Source organism: Microcebus murinus, chromosome 19 (assembly GCF_040939455.1).
Source record: "Microcebus murinus isolate Inina chromosome 19, M.murinus_Inina_mat1.0, whole genome shotgun sequence".
Taxonomy (NCBI): domain Eukaryota; kingdom Metazoa; phylum Chordata; class Mammalia; order Primates; family Cheirogaleidae; genus Microcebus; species Microcebus murinus.
In genome coordinates this window covers 50,532,371-50,555,219 of record NC_134122.1, presented here as the reverse complement: position 1 = coordinate 50,555,219, position 22,849 = coordinate 50,532,371, and the positions used below count along the sequence as shown (strand labels likewise).

Sequence of the window (22,849 nt, the reverse complement as noted above, 5' to 3'; positions counted from 1 at the left end):
AGCCTTATGCTTGTTTATAGCTTTAAATGCTTAGAAAACAAGACTAAAAATAAATGAACTAACCATTTAACTTAAGGAGCAGGCAATAGACTACTAAAGTTAGAAAAAGAAAGCAGAAGTGAAGAATCAATAATGAGGAAAGCAGAAATTAAGGAATTAAAAAGTAGACTTGATAAATAAAATGAAGATAGCTTTTTAAAAGGAAAAAAAAAACAAAAACAAAAACAAAACCCCCTAAAATAATAAACAGTCTCTTGCAAGCCAAACTAACAATGGGGTAGGGCACAAACAATATTATAAATGAGAAAGAGAATATAATTACTGGCACATAAGAAATCTAAGAGTTAACAAGGGAAATATTTGCCAATAAATTATAAAATCTAGATAAATGATTTCTTAGAAAATAAAAATTTCTAAAATGGACTCAAGAGGGAATGAATAATAAAATCAAGAATAACTACTATTAATTGAAGGTTTACTACCTGTCAAGCATGTTTAAGCTTTCTATATACAATCCCTTATCCACTCAACATGCCAGTCCTGTATTGCAGATTAGAAAACAGAAGCTTAGAGAGATTAAATGACTTGTTCGTAGATTTCAACACAAATCTATCTAAATATGCTATGGGTTGAACTATATGTCCCCTCCAAAAGATGTGCTGCAGTTCTAACCCCCAGTACTACCTCAGAATATGGTCTCATTTAGAAATAGGATCATTATAGATGTAGTTAGTTAAGATGAAGTCACACTGGAGTAGGAAAGACCTCTAATCCAATATGACTATTGTCCTTATAAGTTATGTGATGACAGAGACACAGGGAGAAGGCTATGAGATGACAAGGCAGAGATGGGAATGATGCAGCTGCAAGCCAGGAATGGCAAGGATTTGCCAGCAAGTCACCAAAAACTCGGAAGAACCAAAGAAAGATTCCCCTACAGGTTTTTGAGGGAATATGGCCCTGTAAACACCATGGTCTCTGACTTCTAGCCTCCAGAACTGTGAAACAATAAATTTCTGTTGTGTTAAGCTACCTAAGTTTGCAGTACTTTGTTATGGGAGTCCTGGGAGACTAATATAACACAGCACCTTCTACACTGCTGATGTATGTATAAGTTGGTTAGTTAGAGTTTGCTGATTAATCAAATTGAAACACCAAAAAAAAAAAAAAAAAAGAACTTGAGTTTGTCCTTTTGCTATGTGAGATAATAGTTAACATTAGTTGAATTTAAAATCTATTCATTTTTCAGTGCTAAGAAGTTGACCTTTAACAACCAAAAGCGCTACATATTGGTGCATTAAAAATTGTTACATAATTTTAAAGATGTCTATAATAAAATCTAGAATAATTTTAGCAGAATGAGAATTATGAGAATGCCTTACCTACAAAAACTTCATGAATAATACTCTCATTTGATAACATTGATAGATTTCCATTTTCTGTAGGTGTTTGTAAAACCCCAGTAACAGTGAAATTATGATAACAATAGTAGATCCTATGTTTGTCATGTAGTACCAATTCTGGTGACGCGGCAAATAGAAAATGTGGAACTAAAAAAGTGTCCATAGGGACATCTAATGTAAAGTCCTGGAACGCCCACTGTCTTGAATCTTCATTATATATCACTATACAAATACTTTTGGTGACAGTACATGTAGTGCAATAATTTAATAACACGGCAAGTTCCAGAGGGTGCCCTGTATACTCAACGTTGTGTACCGTCAGAGTAGCAGATGGTGGTAGATTTAGAAGTATTTTCAGTTCTGCAGTAGTTATTATTCTCACAAATTCAAGAGCAAAATATCCAAAGTAAACTTCGTTTTCTGTCCAGAGTACTACTTCGCTTCTTCTTCTTTCATTCTGTAACAAAATTGAAAACAATTAGAAATATCTTTGATTTTGGAGACAAGTCTAACAACTCCTGTCTTCTAATTTGGTATCTGTAAAAATAAAAGGTAGTAACTACTGAGGTTCTTTTATTTTAGTGCATTTTTGAATAAATTCTTCAGGCCTAGAAATAGATTAAATAGAAACATATCATACTACATATAATCATAAAAATAAATTATGCCAATAATTTTATTTTCTTTTTGTCTGTTTGTTTTTTGAGATAGGTTCTCACTCTGTCGTCCCAGCTAGAGTGCCGTGGCATGATCATAGCTCACTGCAAACTCAAACTCCTGGGCTCAAGTGATCCTCCTGCCTCAGTCTCCCAAGTAGCTGGGGCTACAGGCCTGTGCCACCATGCCCAGCTATTTTTTTTTCCTAGTTTTAGTTGCCCAGCTACTTTCTTTCTATTTTTAGTGGAGATGGGGTGTCACTCTTGCTGAGGCTGGTCTGGAACTCCTGAGCTCCTGCCTCGGCCTCCCAGAGTGCTAGGATCACAGGTGTGACCCACCATACCCAGCCCTAACAGTTTTCTTTATGGGGAAGTTTTTAATAACAAATTCAATTCCTTTAATTGATATGGATATTCATGTTATCGATTTCTTCTTGAGTAAGCTTTGGCAGTTTGTGTCTTTCAAGAAATTTGTCCATTTCATTTATGTTTTGAATTTATTGAAAATTTGTTTTAACTTTTTATTTAAAGTTGTTCATAACATTCCTTTATTATCCTTTTAACAGCAAGAGAATTTGTAGTAGTTCTATTTCTCACAATCTTGATATTGGTAATTTGTGTCTTCTCTCCTTCTATCCATATCAGTCTGGCTAAAGAGTTAATTTTGTCAATTTTTTCAAAGAACCATCTTTTGATTTCATTAATGTTCTCTGCAGTTTTTCTACTTTCTATGTGATTAATTTACCCAGTGATTTTTTCATCATTTCCTGTACTTTCCTTTACTTTTCATCATTTCTGCTTACTTTTGGTTTAACTTGCCTTTTTTTTCTAGTTTTTAATGTGGAAGTGGAAATAATTGATTTGAGACATTTCTTTTTTTCTAATATAGAGGATTAATATTATAAATTTCTCTCCAGGTCCTGCTTTAGTAGCATCCCACAAGTTTTGACATGTTTTGTTTTCATTTTCTTTCAGTTCAAAACGCTTTTAATTAGCTTTTAAAATGTGTTCTCTGGTTCATAGGCTATTTGGAAGAGTGTTATTTGGTATCCTAATATTTTGAGGACATTGCAGATATCTTTTGTTATGGTTTCTAACTTAATTCATTATTGTCAGAGAACATACTTTGTATTACTAGGAAAACTTTTAAGCATATCAAGATTCGTTTTGTGGCCCAGAACGTCATCTACCTTGGTAAATATTCTGAGTTCATTTGAAAAAAACGTGCTGTTGTTGGGTGGTGTGTTCTATAAATGTCAATTTGATCTACATGGCTAATAGTGTTGTTTAAGTCTTCTAAACCTCTACTGATTTTCTATTAGTTATTGATAAGAGATAATAACATATTTGACTATAATTGTGGATTTTATCTATTTCTCCTTAAGGTTCCATTGCTTTTTGCTTCATGTATTTTGAAGATTTGTTACTAGGTTCATAAATATTTATGTTTTTATGTGCTCTTGATGAATCAATTACATTATTAATATGAAATGACCATCTTTACCCCTGGCAATATTCTATACTCTGAAATATACTTAATACTTTGATATTAACACAGCCACTCTAGCTTTGTTTTAATTAATGTTATCAGGTATAGTTTCGTCCATCCTTTTACTTTTATGCTGTTTGTGTCTTCACATTTAAAATGTGTTTATTTTTGTTGTTGTTGTTGTTTTTTAGCCCTCTTTCAAATTATAGAATGTCAACTTCTTTTATCCGCACATGAAGGAAAGAGGCTAAAATGTTTCTTGTAGGCAACATAAAGCTGGGGCTTGATCTTTTTAGTAGATCTGAAAACCTCTGCCTTTTAATTAAAGTGTTTAGATCATTTACATTTAATGTAATTATTTATATGGTTTTGTCTACATCTACCATCTTGCTATTTGCTTTCTATTTATCCCATGTAGTCTTCATTTCCTTTTTCTTCTCTTTTTATCTTTTTATATTAATTGAACATTTTTATGATTATGTAGCTATAACTCGTTGTTATTTTAGTTGTTGCTTTAGAATTTATAGTATATATCCTTATTCTCTCACAGATCTTCAAGTAGTATTATGCTACTTCAAATATAGTATGAGAACATTATAAAAGTATACTTCTACTCCTCCCCCGCATTTTGTGCTATTTGTGCCATACATTTCATTTTTACATATATTATTAACTCCACAGTACATTGTTACTATTTTTGTTTAAATAGTTACTTATCTTTTAAAGAAATTTAAATAATAAGAAAAAATATTAATATATGTAAGCTGTGGTTACCATTTCTAGCACCATTCACTTTGTGTAGATTGATATTTCTGTTTGGTATAACTTTTCTTGTGTTTAAAGGTCTTGATTTAACAAATTTCTTCCAGTGTTTTTATGTTGTGACGAATTATCTCATCTTTTGTGTGTCTGAAAAAGTCTTTATTTTGCCCATCGTTTTTGACAGATATTTTCCTGGTTATACAATTTTAGTTTGAAAGGCTTAAAAATATTTTAAAGATATTGCTTTTTGTCTTCTCACTTGCATTGATTCCAACATGAACTCTGATGGCGTATTTATCTTTGTTCTTTTCTGAGTAACATGGTTTTTTCCCTCTGGCTGATTTAAAAATTTCCTTTTTATCATTAGTTTTGAGCAGTTTAATTATGAGCCTTGGCATCGTTTTCTTTTTTTTTCTTCTTTCTTTTCCTCTTTTTTTTTTTTTTTTTTTTTGAGACAGAGTCTCACTCTGTTGCCTGAGCTAGAGTACCATGGGATGGAGTCAGCCTAGCTCACAGCAACCTCAAACTCCTGGGCTCAGGCAATCCTCCTGCCTCAACTTCCCAGGTAGCTGGGATTACAGGCATATGCCACCATGCCCAGCTAATTTTTTTCTACATATTTTTAGTTGGCCAATTAATTTCTTTCTATTTTTAGTAGAGACGGGGTCTTACTTTTGCTCAGGCTGGTTTCGAACTCCTTACCTTGAACAATCCACCTGCCTCGGCCTCCCAGAGTTCTAGGATTACAGGCGTGAGCCATCATGCCCTGCCCTTTCTTTTCCTCTTGACATGAATGTTTGAGCTAACTTGGCATAGTTTTCTTCATGTTTCTTGTAATTGGGGTTTACTGAGCAACTTAGACATTTACTTTTTACTTTATTTTTTTCAGGTTTATTAATGCATATATTTAAAATGTGCAATGTGATGATTTGGTATGCATATACATTGTGAAATGGTTATCACAGTCGCGTTAATTATAACATCTATTACCTCACAGTTACTTTTTTTTTAGTGAAAACATAATCTTTACTCTCTTAGCAAAATTTTAAGTATACAATACATTATTATTATTATGTCATTAAATATGAAATGTCTGATTTCAGATCAAAAGTGTAGTTTCTTCTATCTCAAACAAGAAGCAGTACAATTAATCAAAGTATGTGCCTAAACTATCAACAGAGTTTTGCCACCTTAACAGTAGCTTGTTTGTGCCAGCAGTGAAGAAGCCTGGAGAGAGAGTGGCAATGAAATCACAAAAGGCATTTTCCACAGCTTATTGAGAATTGAATATTTTTCCTTGCAAGAAGTTATCCAAAGCCTGGAAGAAGTGGTAGTCAGTTGATGCAAGGTGAATATGATGGATGACAGAGAGTTTCCAAGTCCAGCCTCTGTAGTTTGAGTGGCATTGTTTGTTTGACATGTGGTCAAGCATTGTCTTGCAAGAGGATTGGCCTGTCTCTACGGACCAATCTCAGCTGCTTAATTGCAAGCATCCTCATAATTTTGTCCAATTGGTTGCAGTACACATCCATACATTAACCAGGTTTCATGAAGCCGTACTGGATAATACCAGTGCTGGACCACCAAACAAACACCATTAGCGACTTTTTATGAATATTTGGTTTTGCACTGTGCTTCAGCACTTCATCTTTATCCAACCATTGTGCTGAATGTCTGTGATTGTTAAAAATAATCCATTTTTCATCACATATAACAATATGGTATAGAAATGGTTCACCTTATGTCATGACAGAAAAGAAAGGCAGGCTGTGAGACAATTTCTCTTCTGATGCTTGTTTAATTCACATGGAACCCTTCTGTCCAGTTTCTTTACCTTGCCGATTTGTTCCAAATGGTTCAATAGTGTTGGAATAATAATGTCAAACCTTGTTGCTAATTATTGCGTAGGTGGAAATGGATTCACTTCCATTACAGCTTTCATCATTGTCCACCTTGGTCTCAGGTCACCCACATGGCTCATTTTCAAGATTAAAATCACCAGAATGGAACTTCTCAAACCATTGATGTACTGTGCATAACTATTGCCACATCCTGTAATTTGATCTTCAGGACTTAATCATCTTATAACGGAAAGTTTCTACTCTTTGACCAACATTTCCCCATTTCTTGGCAACCATGAATCTACTCTGTTACTATGAGTTTAACTTTTTTTCTTTTAGATTCCACATATAAGTGATATCATATGGTAGTTGTCTTTCTCTGTGTGGCTTATTTCACTTAGCATAATGCCATCCAGGTTCGTGAATGTCACACATATCAAGGTTTCCTTCTTTTTTATGGCTAAATAATATTTTATTGTGCACACATACACACACACACCATGTTTTCGTTAGTCATTCATCAATCGACACTTAGGTTGTTTCCCTATCATAGCTATCGTGAATAATGTCACAATGAACATGGGAGTACAGATACTTATTTGAGATACTGATTTCCTTTCTTTCAGATATATTCCCAGAAGTGGGATTGCTGGATGACATGATAGTTCTATTTTTAAGTTCTTAAGGAAACTTCATACTGTTTTTCATAATGGCTGTGCCAGTTTACATTCCCACCAAGATTGTACAAGGGTTTCCTTTTCTCTCTATGCTCACCAACATTTGTTATCTCTTGTCTTTTTGATTATAGCCATTTTAAAAGATGTGAGGTGATATCTCATTGTGGTTTTGATTTGAATTTCCATGATAATTAGTGATGTTGAGTAACTTTCCATGTGTCTGCTGACTATTTCTAGACCATCTTATGAAAAATGTTTATTCAAGTCTTTTGCCCATTTAAAAACCAGATTGTTTCTTTTGCTATTGAGTTGTTTGAGTGCCTAATATATTTAAATATTAACCCCTAATCAGATATATAATTTACCAAAATTTTCTCCTATTCCATAGGTTGCTTTTTCATTTTGTTGATTGTTTCCTTTGCTGTGCAGAAGCTTTTGTTTGATATAGTGCCATTTATTTATTTTGGCTTTTATAGCCTATGCTTTTGGTGTTATATCCAAAAAAAGTATTGCCAAAACCAATGCCAAGGAGACTTATCCCTGTTTTCTTCTAGGATTTTGACAGTTTTAGATTTAAATCTTTAATCCATTTTGAGTTAATTTTTATAAGTGGTGTAATATAAGGATCCAGTTTCTTTTTTTTTTTTTCTTCTTCTTCTTTTTTTTTTTTTTTGAGTGTGAGTATACAGTTTTCTCAACACCATTTTTTAAAGAGACTATCTTAACCCATTGTGTGTTCTTTGCATTATTGTCAAAGATTTATTGACCATATATGCATAGGTTTACTTCTGGGCTCTTTATTCCATTTCACTGGTTTATGTGTCTATTTTTAGGCCAGTACCATACTGTTTCAATTACTACAGTTTTATAAAATAGCTTGAAATCAGAAAATGTGAAACTTCAAACTTTGTTCTTCTCAAGATGGCTTTAGCTATTCAAGGTCTTTTGTTGTTCCATATGAATTTTATAATTGTTTTCTATTTCTGTGAAAAATGCCATTGGAATTTTGATAATGATTGTATTGAGTCCTTGCTTTAGCAGCACATATACTAAAATTGGAACAATACAGAGAAGATTAGCATTGCCCCTGGGGGAAAAAAAAAGATTGTATTGACACTGTAGATCAGAGTCTACAGAAGATATTATGAGTTGTATGGACATTTTTACAAAATTAATTCTTCCAACCTAAGAATATGACATATCTTACCATTTCTGTGTTTTCTTCAATTTCTTTCATTGATGTCTTATAATTTTCAGTGTATAGATTTTTTTTACCCACTTGGTTAAATTTATTCCTAAGTATTTTTTCTTAATAATGATGCTATAATAAATGGAATTATTTTCTTAGTTTCTTTTTTGAGTAGTGTGTTGTTAGTGTATAGAAATGCAACTGTTTTTTATTGATTGATTTTGTATCCTGCAACTTTACTAAATTTATTTAATTGTTCTAATAATTTCTTTGGTAGAGTCTAGGGACATAAAATCTACTAAGACTGAATCATGAAGAAATAGAAAATCTGAATAGACCTATAACTAGTAGGGTCATGTCAACTGCAAACAGAGACAATTTTACTTCTTCCTTTCTTATCTGGATATATTTTATTTCTTTTTCTTGTCTAATTGCTTGGCTAGAACTTCCAGTGCTATCTTCAATAGAAGTGGTGACAGGGGGCTTGTTCCTGTTTAGGGAAGGGTTTCAACTTTTTACCATTGATTATAATGTTAGCTGTGGGCTTGTCATATATAGCCTTAGTTATATTGAGGTATATTCCATCTATATATAATTCATTGAGAATTTTTATCATAAAGGGATATTATATTTTGTCAAATAATTTTTCCACATTTATTGAAATGATCATATGATTTTTATCCTTCATTCTGCTAAGGTGGTGTATCACATTTATTGATTTGTGTATGTTGAACCATCCTTGCAGCTTAGGGATGAATACCCCTTGAACATGTTGCATGATCCTTTTACTGTGCTGTTGAATTCAGTTTGCTAGTATTTTGTTGAGGATTTTTGCATCTGTGTTCAGCAGGGATATTGGTTGGTAATTTTCTTTCCTTGAAGTATCTTTTCCTGGCTTTGGTATCAGTGTAATTCTGTCCTTATAAAATTAATTTGGAAGAATTCACTCTTCTTTGATTTTTTGGAACAGTTTGGGAAGGATTGGCATTAGTTCTTCTTTAAATGTTTGGCAGATTTTACCAGGAAGCCATCTGGTCCTAGGCTTTTATGTGTTGGGGGATTTTTGAATACTGATTCAATCTCCTTACTAGTTACAGGTCTATTCAGATTTTCTATTTCTTCATGACTCAGTCTTGATAGATTGTATGTGACTAGAAATTTATCCATTTCTTCTAGGTTGTCTAATTTGTTAGCATAGAATTTTTATAGTAGTTTTTTATGCTCTTATAATTCTTTATATTTCTGTGGTATCAGTTATAAGATCTCCTCTTTCATTTTTATTTTATTTCAGTCTTCTCTCTTTTTTTCTTAGTATAGCTAAAGGTTTGTCAATTTTGTTTATATTTTGCAAAATAATCTCCCATTTTTTATTTTGTTGATCTTTTATATTATTTTTCTAGTTTCTATTTCATTCATTTCCTTTCTGAGATTTATTTCCTTCCTCATGCAAACTTCAGGCTTTGTTTTCTTCTTTTTCTAGTTTCTTGAGGTATACAGTTACATTTTTTTATTTGAGATCTTCATTGTTGTAGGCATTTATTTCTATAAAATTCTCTCTTAGAACTTCTTTTGTTGCATCCCATAAATTATAGTATGTTGTGTTTTCACTTTTGCTTATGTCTAGTTTTTTTTTTAATTTCTCTTCTGATTTCTTCTTTGATCTATCGATTGTTTAGGAATATGTTGTTTAATTTCCACATATTCAAGTTTTCCAGATTTAATATTGTTACCGATTCTGGTTTCATACCATGTGGTCAGAAAACATACTTGATGCAATTTTAATATTCTTGAATTCGTTAAGACTTGTATTGTAGGCTAACATATAAATCTATCCTAAAGAATGTTCTGTGTGCACTTGAGAAGAAACTGTATTCTCTGGTACATTGGATGGGATGTTCTGTATCTAATCTTTTAGGTCTATTTGCTCTAAAGTGTTATTCATGTCTAATATTTTTGTATTAATTTTCTCTCTGGATCCATTGTTGAATGTGGGATATTGAAGTCCCCTACTATTATTGCATTGTTGTCTATTTTTGCCTTCAGATCTGTTCATATTTGCTTAATATATTAATATTTTGGTGCACTGATGGTAGATGCACATATAATTGTTATGTCCTCTTGATATTTTGACCCCATTATCAGTATACAATAATCTTTGTTTTGACTTAAAGTCTATTTTGTCTGATGGAAGTATAGCTATTTCTACTGTCTTCTGGTTTTTATGTACATGGAATATCTGTTTCCATCCATTTACTTTCAGTCTATGTTTATCCTTACAGATGAAAAGGGTTTCTTGTAGGCAGCATATAGTTAGGTTTCTTTTAAAAATTCAGTAAGCCACTCTATTTTTTGATTGGAGAATTTACATTTACATTTTATTTTATTTTATTTATTTATTTATTTATTTTGGATATACAATACAGATGGCATACATTTACATTTTAAAGTAATTATTGATGGGTAAAGACTTACTGTTGTCATCTTGTTAATTGTACTACTATGTAGTACCTTTATTTCATATTCTTCTCTTGCTATTTTCTTTTGTGATTTGATGATTTTTCCTTATTGATATGCTTTGATCCCTTTCTTACTCTCTTTTGTATATCTACTATAAGTTTTTGCTTTGTGGTTAATATGAAGCTTAGCTATAAAAGTCTATTTTAAGCTAATAATTTAACTTCAATTACATAGAAAACTCTACTTTTTTACTCCTTATTTTATGTTTTTGATGTAATTATTCACATCTTTTTATATTGTGTATCTACTAACAATTATTGTAGCTATAGTTATTTTTAATAGTTTTGTCTGTTAACATTTATAATAGGCTTAAAAGTGATTTAAAGAACTTCATTACAGTATTAGAGTGTTCTCAATTTCATTATATATTTACCTTTAGCAGTTGATTTTATACATTGATATATTTTCATGTTACTAATTAAGTGTCCTTTGATTTCAGCTTGAATAACCTCTCTTCTTATAAGGCAGGTTTAACTCCCTCAGCTTCTGTTTGTCTGTGAAAGTCTGTATCTCTCCTTTATTTCTGAAAGACGGTTTTCCTAGGTAAAATATTATTGATTAGTAGTTTTTTCATTCAGCACTTTGAGTCTATCATTCCACTTTCTCCTGGCCTGCAAGGTTTCTGCTGAGAAACCTGCTGACAGCCTTATGGAGTTCTCTTGTATGAGATCAGTTTCTTTCCTCTTGCTACATTCAAAATTCTCTTTGTCTTTGATTTTTGAAAATTTTATTATAACGTGTGTTGGTGAAGTCCTCTTTGGGTGGAACTTGTTTGGAGAAGCATGAACTTCATGTACCTGGATGTTCATATCTCCTTCCAGATTTGGGAAGTTTTCAGCCATTATTTCTATAAGTAAGCTTTTTTTCTGCCACTTTCTCTCTTTCTTCTCCTTCTGCAACTTTAATTATGATAATATTATTTTACAGTATTCCGTAATTCCCATAGATGTTCTTCACTCTATCTAAATTCTTTCTTCTTTTTCTCCTCTCAATAGATAATTTCAAATGACCTGTCTTCAAGTCCACAAATTATTCTGCTTAATCAAGTCTGCTGTTGGTATTCTCTATTGAATTTTTCATTTCATTCATTGTTTTCTTCATCTCCAGAATTTTAGTTTGGTTCTTTTTTATGATTTCTATCCCTCTGTTGAACTTTTCATTTTGTTTGTATATTGTTTTCCTGATTTTTGTTGAGTTGTCTTCTCATAGCTTGTTGAGCTTCCTTAAAATAATTTTTTTTGAATTCTTTTCCCATCAATTTATAGATCTTCATTTCTTTGTAGTGAGTTACTGGAAGATTATTGTGTTCCTTTGGTGGTATGTTTTCTTAATTTCTTTTTATTTATTTCTTATAGCCTTGTGCTAATGTCTTTTCATTTGATGGGGGCAGTTACCTCTTTCGGGCCTTACAGACTGGTTTTGGTGGGGAGCGACCTTCAACTGCAGGTGGGTGCCAGGGCATCAGCTGGATGGGATGTAGCAGTTCTGGCTCTGGGAAAGGCCCAGTGGTGTAACCTCCATGAAGCTCCATCAGCTGTCAGCACTGGTGAAGATTTCAGTGGTCATCAATGGACAAGGCTGTTATATCCATAGTAGTGGCAAGGACTGTTGAGGTATTTGGTGGTGAAGCCTGCTTGGGATCTCCTGATCTGTTTTTCTCCATAAGGAATGTCATGCCCAAGGGGATCCCTTTTGGTGCAGGGTCCAGTTGGTGGTGACCTTGTGGTAGTGGTGGCACTGGTGTCTGATGCGTGAATACCCATGGAGTAGCCTGGGCTGTGATGGCAGGTGCTTGCAGAGTAACAGCTGGCTAGCCTGAAGTAGCAGTGGCTTTGGTGTTTGACATGTAGGCATATGCTGAGCAGCCACAGAGCCAAGGTCGGGAGACTAGACATGCACCAAGAGACAGTAGTTCTGAGGTCTGGGGCACCAGATAACCTGTAGTGGTGGAGACTCTGGTGCTTGAGAGTTGGGTGCAGGTGGAGCAGCATTACAGCCAGGTCTAGAGCATAGGCATGGGCAGAGCTGCCATGGAGCCATGGCCTGGAGTGTGGGTGCCTTTGGACAGCTGCAGAACTGGGGTTCAGAGCATGTGAGGGGTTGAAGGATGGTAGCAGCTCTGGTCCCAGGGCAGCACATCAGCATCCCCTTGTGGGGTGGGAGGTATAGCAGTATTTCCCTCTCCAGAAGGCTTGCTATGGCAATAGCTTTTGGTTACCTCAGCAGTGAAAGCTGTCCTCTGCAAAGCAGGCTTCTAGGTCAGTGCCAATGAACACAAAGGGATCTTCCACTGTGAAACTTGCAGGGAGTCTGCAGCTGTCACAGGAACTGTGGAGGTCCTCAGTGGCAAGGGCTGCCAGGCTCTTCCACAGAGGAAGGACTGTGATGGCACCTGCCATGTAGCTAATACTTATAGCCTCCACCCTTCTTTTTTTGTAGCTGTCTCCAGATCTCTCTGTTAAGTCAATCTCTCCAGTGACCCTTTCTGTGCAGTTATTTATTTATTGTTCCACTGTGTTGCTGTAGGTTCTTAATTGGACTCCTGATCATTCCCAGGGCTACTTTTATTTGTGTATAGCTCTCTAGTTGGGGAAAAGAAGGCTGGTATCTCCTATTTCACCATCTTGCTGACATCACTCCCTTTAGGTTTTAGTTCAAGCAAATTTGGAACATTTTGGCCATTACTTTTTCAAATCTTTTTTCCTGTTCCTCCTTGCCTCCTTCAGGGATTCCAAGTATATCCATATTAGGCTACTTGAAATTGCCCAAGAGCTCATCATGATGCTCTTTATATATATCCTTTTTCTCTATATATTGTATTTTGGATAGTTTTTACTGGTTTTTTCATGTTCACTAATCCTTTTTTTCAATAATGTTTAATCACCTGGTAATCTTATTCACTATCTTAAAACATTTTTTGTAAACTCTGAGGCATAGACCTTTTCATCTAAAAGTTTAATTTAGGTATTTCTAAATATGAAATATTTCCATATCTCTACTTTACATGTTCTTTTTTTCTGTAGCTTTTTGAATAGATGAAATATAATAACTTTTTGTGTCCTAGTTTGCTAATTCTAACCTTGGTGTCAGTTTGGGTTCAATTTTGATTGGGTTAATTTTTCTCCTCACTATGGATTATATTTTCTTTTCTGTTTTATGCTTAGTATTTTTGATTGGATACCAGAAATTCTGACTATTCTCTTGTTAAGTGATGGCTGTTTTTATAAATATTCTTGAGTATTCTGGGGAGAACAGCTGGATCCTTTTGGGTTTTGCTTTTGAGATTTATTAGGCTGGATCAAAGAAGCATTTACTCTAGTGATAATTATTTCCCTCTACTGAGACAAGATTCATCCTTGCACTCTACCTAATGCTTCATGAATCATTATGAGTTTTTAAAATCTGGCTAATTATAATAGGTATTATCCTCATCCCTGTGTGAGGTCTAAATTGTATTCCACAATCCTTTCAGTTGTTTCTTTCCCTGAACTTGGAGTTTTGTCACATGCATACTCATACTAGTACTGTGCCATAAACATGAAGAGGGCCCTTTGCAGATCTCTGGAATTCTATCTGTAGAAGCTCTTTCATCTCTAATATTCTCTCTTGCCAGCTACCTTAGTCTCTCTTGACTGGGACTCCTTAACTCAGGGAATCTGTTGGACTCTGTCCTGGTCTCCCTGGTTACTGTTCCATGATTTGGGAACTCTCTCGGGAATTAAGTTGGAGCAATTGAAGGGTTCATCTTGATTTCCAATGTTTTGAGAAGGATTGTTTCATGTTTTTTTCATTTTTTTAATTTTGTGCAAGAAGGTAAATATAGTCCTTGTTTGTTGCTCCATCTTAACTAAAGGAGATATTTCCAATATAAGCATTTAATGCTACAATTTCCTCTAAGCTCTGCTTTAGCAGCATTCTATAAAATTTTGATACCTTATATTCTCATTTTCATTCAGTTTAAAAACTTTATTTCTGTTGCATCTCATTGAGCTTCTCTAGAATCAGTATTTGGAATTCTTTATTTGGCATTATAACAAATTCTTTTTTTTTTTTTTTTTTTTTGAGACAGAGTCTCACTCTGTCCCCTGGGCTAGAGTGCCATGGCGTCTGCCTAGCTCACAGCAACCTAAAACTCCTGGGCTCAGGTGATACTTCTGCCTCAGTCTCCCGAGTAGCTGGGACTACAGGCATGTACCACCATGCCCAGCTAATTTTTTCTATATATTTTTAGTTGGCCAATTAATTTCTTTCTATTTTTAGTAGAGATGGGGTCTCACCCTTGCTTAGGCTGGTTTCGAACTCCTGACCTTGAGCAATCCACCTGCCTCGGCCTCCCAGAGTGCTAAAGATTACAGGTGTGAGCCAAAAAAATTGTTTTTGATTGAGATTCATTGCCAGGCAGTTGTTGTGGTCCCTTAGTGGTGTCATAAATTTCTTTGCTTTTTCATGTTTCCTGTGTCTTTCCATTGATATCTACACATCTGATGTAGCAGTTGCTTGTTCTGGTTTTTTAAAATTGCTTTCAAATGGTAGAATTTTTTTCTGAGGATGTATATATGTTGTTGGTTGAGTAGGACACTTTGACTTTGATTTTGGGTGCTTGCAGTAGTGTGATCTTTGTATGACTTCTTAGGCAGTACACAGGGTCAGTGGTACCTGTGATTTCCTGGTGGCTTAGGGATCACTTATGAGTTAAGGCTGTGGTGAAGTTTTGCTGGGGATTTGAATGCCAGGTGAGAAAGTCTTTGGATTCCAGTGGTGGAAGCAGTAGGCTGAGATACCTGATTTTATGCCCCAAAGCAGATTACACTGGCAGTGGTGTTAGTGTGTCCTGGGGTGGGGGACACAATTCTTGGGCCTTCAGGTAGCTTGCTCAGATGCTACTAGCTGGAGCTGAGAGCTGGATGGGTGGATGGGTTATCAGGCCCCTGAGCATCTGGTGTGATATGGGATGTGGCAGTAGTGGTGGTGGAGTTACCTACTAAGATCCAAGTAGTCTGTGTTGGTGTTACTGGTAGCTGCAATGGGTTGGGCAGGATAGTTCCCAGTCCCACAGCTGCTTGTATTAATAAAGCCACCCCAGCTTCTTTTAATTAGTACTTGCATGATATATCCTTTTACAATGTTTTACTTTTAATCCACTTATATCATTATTTTTAAAGTGGGCTTCTTATACAAAGCATATAGTTTGGTCTTTCAAAAATAATCCAATCTGAAAATCTCTGCCTTTTAATGAGTGTTTTTAGGCTATTTACATTTAATATAATTATTGATATGTTTAGATTGAGCTCTACCATTTTATTGTTTTCTGTTGTATCCTCTGGATTTTGCTTCTCTGTTTCCCTTTTCTGTCTTCTTTTGGATTATTAAATTTTTTTTAGTATTCCAATTTAATTTATCTATTAGGTTTTTTACTCTATCTTGTATAATTTTTTTAATGGCTGCTCTCAGGGTTACAATATATGCCCTTAACTTTTTATAATTTATTTAGAATTAATACGTTAACATTTCCAGTGGAATGTAGAAACCTCACTACCCCATAGGTTTCTTTACTCTCCCCCATTTAAGTTATACTTGACATATGTATTATATCAATATACATTAAAAACTTCAGAAAGTATTATGTTTTAAGTTTTGATTTCATCTCTAATATGTATTTTAAGAGACTTAAGGATATAAAGCTATTCTATTATATTTACCCAGATATCTATCATTACCATTTCTGTTGCTCTTTTTTCATTCCTGAAGTTTTAAATTTTCCACTTCCCTTCCACCTGATAAACTTCATTAGACATTTATTTTGTGTGGGTATAAGGAAACTTCCCCTTTGCCTTGGAAGGTTTGATTAAAGATCAACTCACAATAAGGCAGATTAATAAGAGAAAGCAATTTATTTACCATGCACATGGGGAGAATCAGAGTGATTACTCAATGTCCCAGTGGGGTATAGAAATTTATATTTCCACATTTTAGAGGGGTGGGGGAGATGAGAAATACAGTGATCCTGTTTAGGAGCAATAAATGGTTACTAGGCAGGATGAATAGATAACTAGGCGAATGAATGGATGGGGAGAAACAGATTGATTTGTAAATGATTCTCTTTGCAAATTAAATTAATCTGAGAGACAGGTATTATATTTAAAATGATTTGGGCCAGGTCTAGTTGCATTTTGATCTTCTTTCTTGTAATATATTGAGATAACAGGGAGGGGAAGGTAAGTTAATTGTTCTTTTGATGGATCTGCTTTTTAAAAGAATTTTTCCAAATTTTATTCAGACTATAAATCTTTGGATTGAAAAAGTTCAATGAACCCCAAACATAATAAACATAAAGTTCCAAATCATATAAAACCAATCACTGTATTATTTAGGAATAGATACATACATGGTAAAATAACAAATAGCAAAGGCAAGATTAATCAAAAGTCAGGATATTGGTTACCTCTGGGGAGAAAGATGGGGAGCTCAAAGGCTTTAAATGTCTTAGCAAATTCTTTTACCCAAGTGACCTAAGGGGTAAATAAGTTTTATTTTTATTATTTTTCAAATTCAATATATACAAAATATTTTTTGCCAGTATGAAATACATCACAATAAATAGAAAGTAAATTAATGAAGTTCATCCATTCTTCTTTTGTCTTACTTATAATAACATAACCAGAAATCTGGGAGTCGCCCTTGACCATCCCCTCACCAGCCAAATCCCAAACTTTCTAACCTGGCTGGAGTCACCTTGACTTATCTGAAACACTAAAATTCTTTCCTCTTCCTTAAACCCTTGCTCTAATCCAATTTCCACATTGCAACCAAAGAAAGCACCTTAAATGGGATTAACCTTGTCTCTCTTCAACTCTCACCATTCCCTTTTCTATCAGAAGCATCAGAAAGACAAGTATAATAAATTGCCCAAGGCCACACAGCCAAAAAATGGCAGAGGCAGGATTCAAAATCTGCTAGTCTTACTTGAGAGCCCACATGTCTTATCCATCCACTATCCCACCTTGGGTGATGTGGGACAGGCTTAGCACTGCCTAGCATAGGGTAATCTATTCCTAGCACAGGAAAGATTTATTTCTTCTCCAGTTACCACCTCACCTCCTTTGTCTGCTTAACTCCTAGTTATTCTGACTCTGAGTTCAAACCATACTTTCCAAGGAATGCCTTCCTAACCCCCATGCCCTGTGACAGCAAGTGCCAGTATCTGTCCTCCCAGTACTTTGTACATTTCTTGTAACTTCCGTCCTCCACTAGGGCAGGAGCCTGTTTTGCCCACAGTTAAAGGGCACGCTGTACACCTTGACCACTCTGGTTCCTCTCCATGCCTATCCCTCAGTGAAAATGACAGGTCACCAATAAGGCCTCTCATCTTGCATTCCAACATCAAGCAATTTGGTCTGGTGACCCCACTTGCAGGGCTGTGTGTGAGCCAGATGGGGTGGGAAACAGAGACCAGCCCTGGCCTATCAAACCCGAGATGGCCTGCTCCATGGAAGGGACCTGGTGCCTGGATGGGAATGAAAGAGACATTGGGCACTCAAGACCTCAATCCCCAGAATATGACTCCTTGGTATGAAGAGTATTTTGAATTAAAGGCTCTTAGAGATCAACAGGCCTTGGAAGGGGCTTCTCCTCTATTTGCATAAACCAGGTGGACCCCTCAATAAGAACAATTGACCTCCCTTCCCCTCCCTGTTATCTCAATATATTGCAGGAAGGAAGATCAAGAATGCAACCAGAGCTGGCCCAAATCATTCTAAGTCTCTCAGACTGACTACAAGTCAGTCTGTTTCCCCCCATCCATTCATTCTCCCAAGTATCTATTCATTCTCTCTAGCAACCATTTATTGCCCCTAAACAGAATTATCTATGTTCCTCATCTCTCCCTCCCCTCGAAAAGGAGGGTAGATAAATTTCTGGACCCCACTGGGATAGGGGGTAATCAATCTGGGACTCTCTCTGTGTGCACAGTAAATAAACTTCTTTCTCTTATTAATCTGCATCAATTTTGAGTTGATCTTTCAGTGAATTTTTGGTGGGAAAGGGGAAGTTTCCCCTCACCTTCACCGTCCCAAAGAGAAATGCATACAGCTCAGATTTATCACAAAGCAAACATCTGTGTAATGACTATACAGATTAAGATATAGAATATTGCCAGAATTTACAAATCACTACTTCTGCCCTCTCCCAATCACTACCTTTCCTTTCTAGGATAACCACTATGCTAAATTTTATAGTAATAGCTTCCTTGCTTTTAGTTTTACTATCTCTTGCCATTTGATAGACTATTTTTTTCCTTATTTATGTTTTCCATTTTCTTTTTTTTTTTTTTTTTTTTTATTTTCACTTCTGGCGTATTTGGCTAATCCATTTTCTTTTTCATTTAAATCTATTAAACATATTTTATGTTCTGTCAATTCCAACACCTGATGTCTTTACAGGAATGATTCTGCTCTTTGTTATTTCTGCTGACTCCCGTGGTACCTTGTTTCTTTGCATGTTTTACCATTTTTGAATGTGACTTCAATTTTGTGGGAACATTCTTTATAGAATTTCTTCAAAATGTGACTTGAAGATTTATTTTTCCAGATAGGATTTGTGTTTTCTTCTGCTTGATGCCTGGCTTCATGATTTTTTTTTTAACCATTTAGGTACTATGAATTTGGGCTCCAAAGTGCATGTGAATTGGCATCTCCTCATGAATTCTAAACAGAGATATCCTGGCACCAGAGGTCTAATTGCCTGGGATAAGCATATGACCTGAAGGAGGTGAGAGTTTAGAATTTTCTTGTGCCTGTGGACTAGTGCTCAGGATATCTTCCTTTCTTCCAGGATTTCCCTTACTTTCACACAAGCCCTGAAATGTACTTAAAAGAAGGTTTAAAATTTTTACACAGCATTTTAGGTGTTTTGTAATAGGAAAGATTCCAGACATCTTATCCACCACATTGTTGGATGTGGAAGATTTAATCCATTTTTGAGAGCTCCTAGAGTCTTTGGAGAAAATAATTTTTGGGGGGCCTTTTGGCCATATTAAGGAAAAACAAAGCTTCCTTAATATGAGAGAACTACATAATAACATACAAGATTAATCTTAGTTTTTGTTGTTGGAGGTGCATCTCTACTATAAAGAGGGCTCTGAGAAGCTGGGTCAGAAAGATCGAGCTGTTTATAGACGTAGATAAAATAACTGTGCAGAAGATACATATCATAGTCTCTGATATATTACTGAATAAATGGTATGGTAAATATATCTAAATGTGCATGTGCAATATGCATATATATAATCTTTTACTAACCTTGAGTAAATAATTGATCCAACACCATTTTCTTGTTGTAATGCCCATAATTCCATCATCAGGAATATTTTCATTTCTTCCTAGTCTTCTAAATGCATGAAAATGTTTTAGGTAAAGAATGCCATTTATTACAAAAAATATTCCACTATGAAACAGGGTCACATGAGACACACTCTGTCTTTCATCATCACTCAGAATGTTCGGAGGCACTCTGATTCTAGTCCAAGTACGGAATGAGTCATTTGTTTGATAGGTCTCTGTATCAGCTACTACAACAGCATATGAAGGAACACAAGGATTCCAGGAAGATATTAACTGACTACCAGCTTGTGAAGAGATTGGTAAAAAACCAGGAATCTCAGGGAAGGTCGGCAAAGAAGAAATCAGCAGGAAAAAATGATCTGCAATGAAGCAATCTTGAAAAGTCACTTGATTTCCTCTAATTTCCTTTAGCACATCATCTATTGTCATTGGGACCGTGATACGCCAGGTCCTATGAAGAGAAAAAAAAAAAAAAATGATCTCTCTCTCTTCTGATCCATCTTGCACAGTATTGACATTTATCATCTTAAAAAAATATTTAATCAACATAAACATGGATAAAACAAATAAAATAATACTATAATGCTACTACTGCCAGATTTCTTCTCATTCTTCACTTTAGTCCCAAAGAAAAACAATCTTTTGTTTTCAAACACAATTGACTCTTTTTTTTTTTTTTTTTTTTGAGACAGAGTCTCACTTTGTTGCCCAGGCTAGAGTGAGTGCCATGGCGTCAGCCTAGCTCACAGCAACCTCAAACTCCTGGGCTCAAGCGATCCTCCTGCCTCAGCCTCCCGAGTAGCTGGGACTACAGGCACGCGCCACCATGCCCGGCTAATTTTTTCTATATATGTTAGTTGGCCAATTAATTTCTTTCTATTTATAGTAGAGACGAGGTCTCGCTCTTGCTCAGGCTGGTTTCGAACTCCTGACCTCGAGCGATACGCCCGCCTCGGCCTCCCAGAGAGCTAGGATTACAGGCGTGAGCCACCGCGCCGGCCTCACAATTGACTCTTATAGGTCTTTCTTCTGCAGTGTCTCCACATTCTAAAATAAATACTCTTTTTTCCCCTCTTTTTTGTATAGCAATCACACAGAATCAAATAAATACTTTTATACTGCTCTTTCTTAATATAGAATTTTAATACATCATCTATAGACTTCTTATAGGGCAGTTGAAGGTGTAGCTCTCATATATCATGCCTACCCATACATTTTCTCCCCATTTCTCAAATTAATTATGTTAACTTTTTAGTTAAATCAACTGAGTGTTTATATTGTTACAACTATGTAAATATTGCTTACTACTGAGCCAGTTCTACTATGATTATGTTTTCTTTTTAAAATGTTTCCTCGAGTTAATAATTATTTCATTAAAAATTTTTAGTTTTCTAAGTTTTCTAATAGGTAGTTAAAATAGTGTTTCTACTATTTTCCCTGTGGTAAATGTAGAGGTACTCTATTACTTGTTTCATTACTCTCTGGGTCTAAGCTACCATTTACTGATCTTTCTTGTTTTGCTCAAGCATGTTCTTCAGTACCTTCCTGTGAAAGGGTATATGAATACACATTTTTTGGAGACCCTGAATATCTGAAAATATCTTTATTTCACACACGTGATAGATAGTAGATTAGGGATGTAACAGAGGGAATGGCCTGGAAAAAAATGGTAAAAATATTTTCTGTCTCTGTTAAAAACATCCTCCACTCCTTGTTGAGAACTAAAGCCTGCATCCCTGCCTCACAACAGTGGTTGGGAGGGACAGGATAAATTTTTTGTTTGTTTGTCCAACAGGAGATGGCCTAGCTGAACCTGGTAAAGGGAGATCCTGGGTGGAGGTCATGAGATTGTCTTCAGTGGAGATGGGATGATCAGATTATCAACTGTAAACATTAATGGCCTAAAGCTGAGAACCCATCCTTTAAAAGGTCTGTATTTCTGCAAATGTTATGGTGGGTTAAGTCAAGAAATAAATGTTCGTAAAGCAAAAATTGTAAGAGACACCACCTACCACCTAGTAGTTCAAAAATAATCACAAATATGGTGGCTCCTGAACGCTTTTACACTGCATTGTTTATTGTTGTGCATTTGTATGATTATTGTATACTTTACAAATCTTATTTTATAATAATTTGTATTCATTTATTCATTTCCAACTGCACTTATTCCAGTTCAGTGTTGCAGGTAACTGGAGCAGCAGCTGAGGGCTCAAGACAGGAACTAACTCTGGACGAGACGCTATTCCATGGCAGGGTGTACTCATACTCACACCCACAATCACTCCAACTGGGACTGTGCCAGTGAACATGCCAGTGAACATCACACACACAGCTTTGGGATGTGGGAGGAAACTGAAGTACCCAGAGAAAACCCACGAAGACATGAGGATAACTGGCAAACTCTATACAGACAGTGGCCCTGGATGAAAATCGATTTTTTTCTCCTCAATATTATAAAAAACAACATTATTTGTATGTCACCTTCTCTGCTTGGAATATTCCCCCACTTGGCTAACTTTTATTTCTTTTCAATAATGCAGATATCACTTTGTTAGGAAAGTCCTCCGTGATGCCCTCTCCTCTAAACCAGAGTTTAGAGGTGCACACTTTTTGAGTTTCACTGAACCTTAGGCTCACCTTTGTTTGCTTCTCTCTATCACTACTGTGAGGTCACTGAGCACAGGACTTTATCTTTAGTCATAAGCACCTTGCCCTTTGCTTTGCTGCTCAACAGATTAAGAAAAGCTGGCTAACACACCTTGTGATAACCTACCAATTTTAACAGTAATAGATGTTACTTCTCAGGTAGAATTTGTGGGGTGTGTGTTTGTGTGTGAGTCTGTGTGAATGTTTACTGGTGCGGTAGTAATCGAGACATCCATCACACCATGTCACTCACTTTTATGAACCAGGAGGAAACATTTTGAGATATTGACAGGATTGCCACCATCCCAAATGAGGCTCTTGGATTGAAGTT

The 22,849-nt window shown here is 35.4% G+C and overlaps 1 protein-coding gene and 1 pseudogene across 1 annotated transcript in view; one reads left to right on the top strand and one right to left on the bottom strand.

The window, feature by feature from the left end:
• Positions 1–22,849, bottom strand: part of CATSPERE (catsper channel auxiliary subunit epsilon) — a 110,296-nt gene that overhangs the window by 48,914 nt on the left and 38,533 nt on the right. Inside the window, exons 9-10 of the mRNA XM_012751298.3 lie at positions 19,831–20,323; positions 1,383–1,860 (exon numbers count right to left, since the gene is read on the bottom strand). Coding sequence (XP_012606752.2) covers positions 1,383–1,860; positions 19,831–20,323 — 971 coding nt within the window. The remainder of the gene's footprint in view (positions 1–1,382; positions 1,861–19,830; positions 20,324–22,849) is intronic.
• LOC142862482 (uncharacterized) lies at positions 7,858–7,918 on the top strand (annotated as a pseudogene).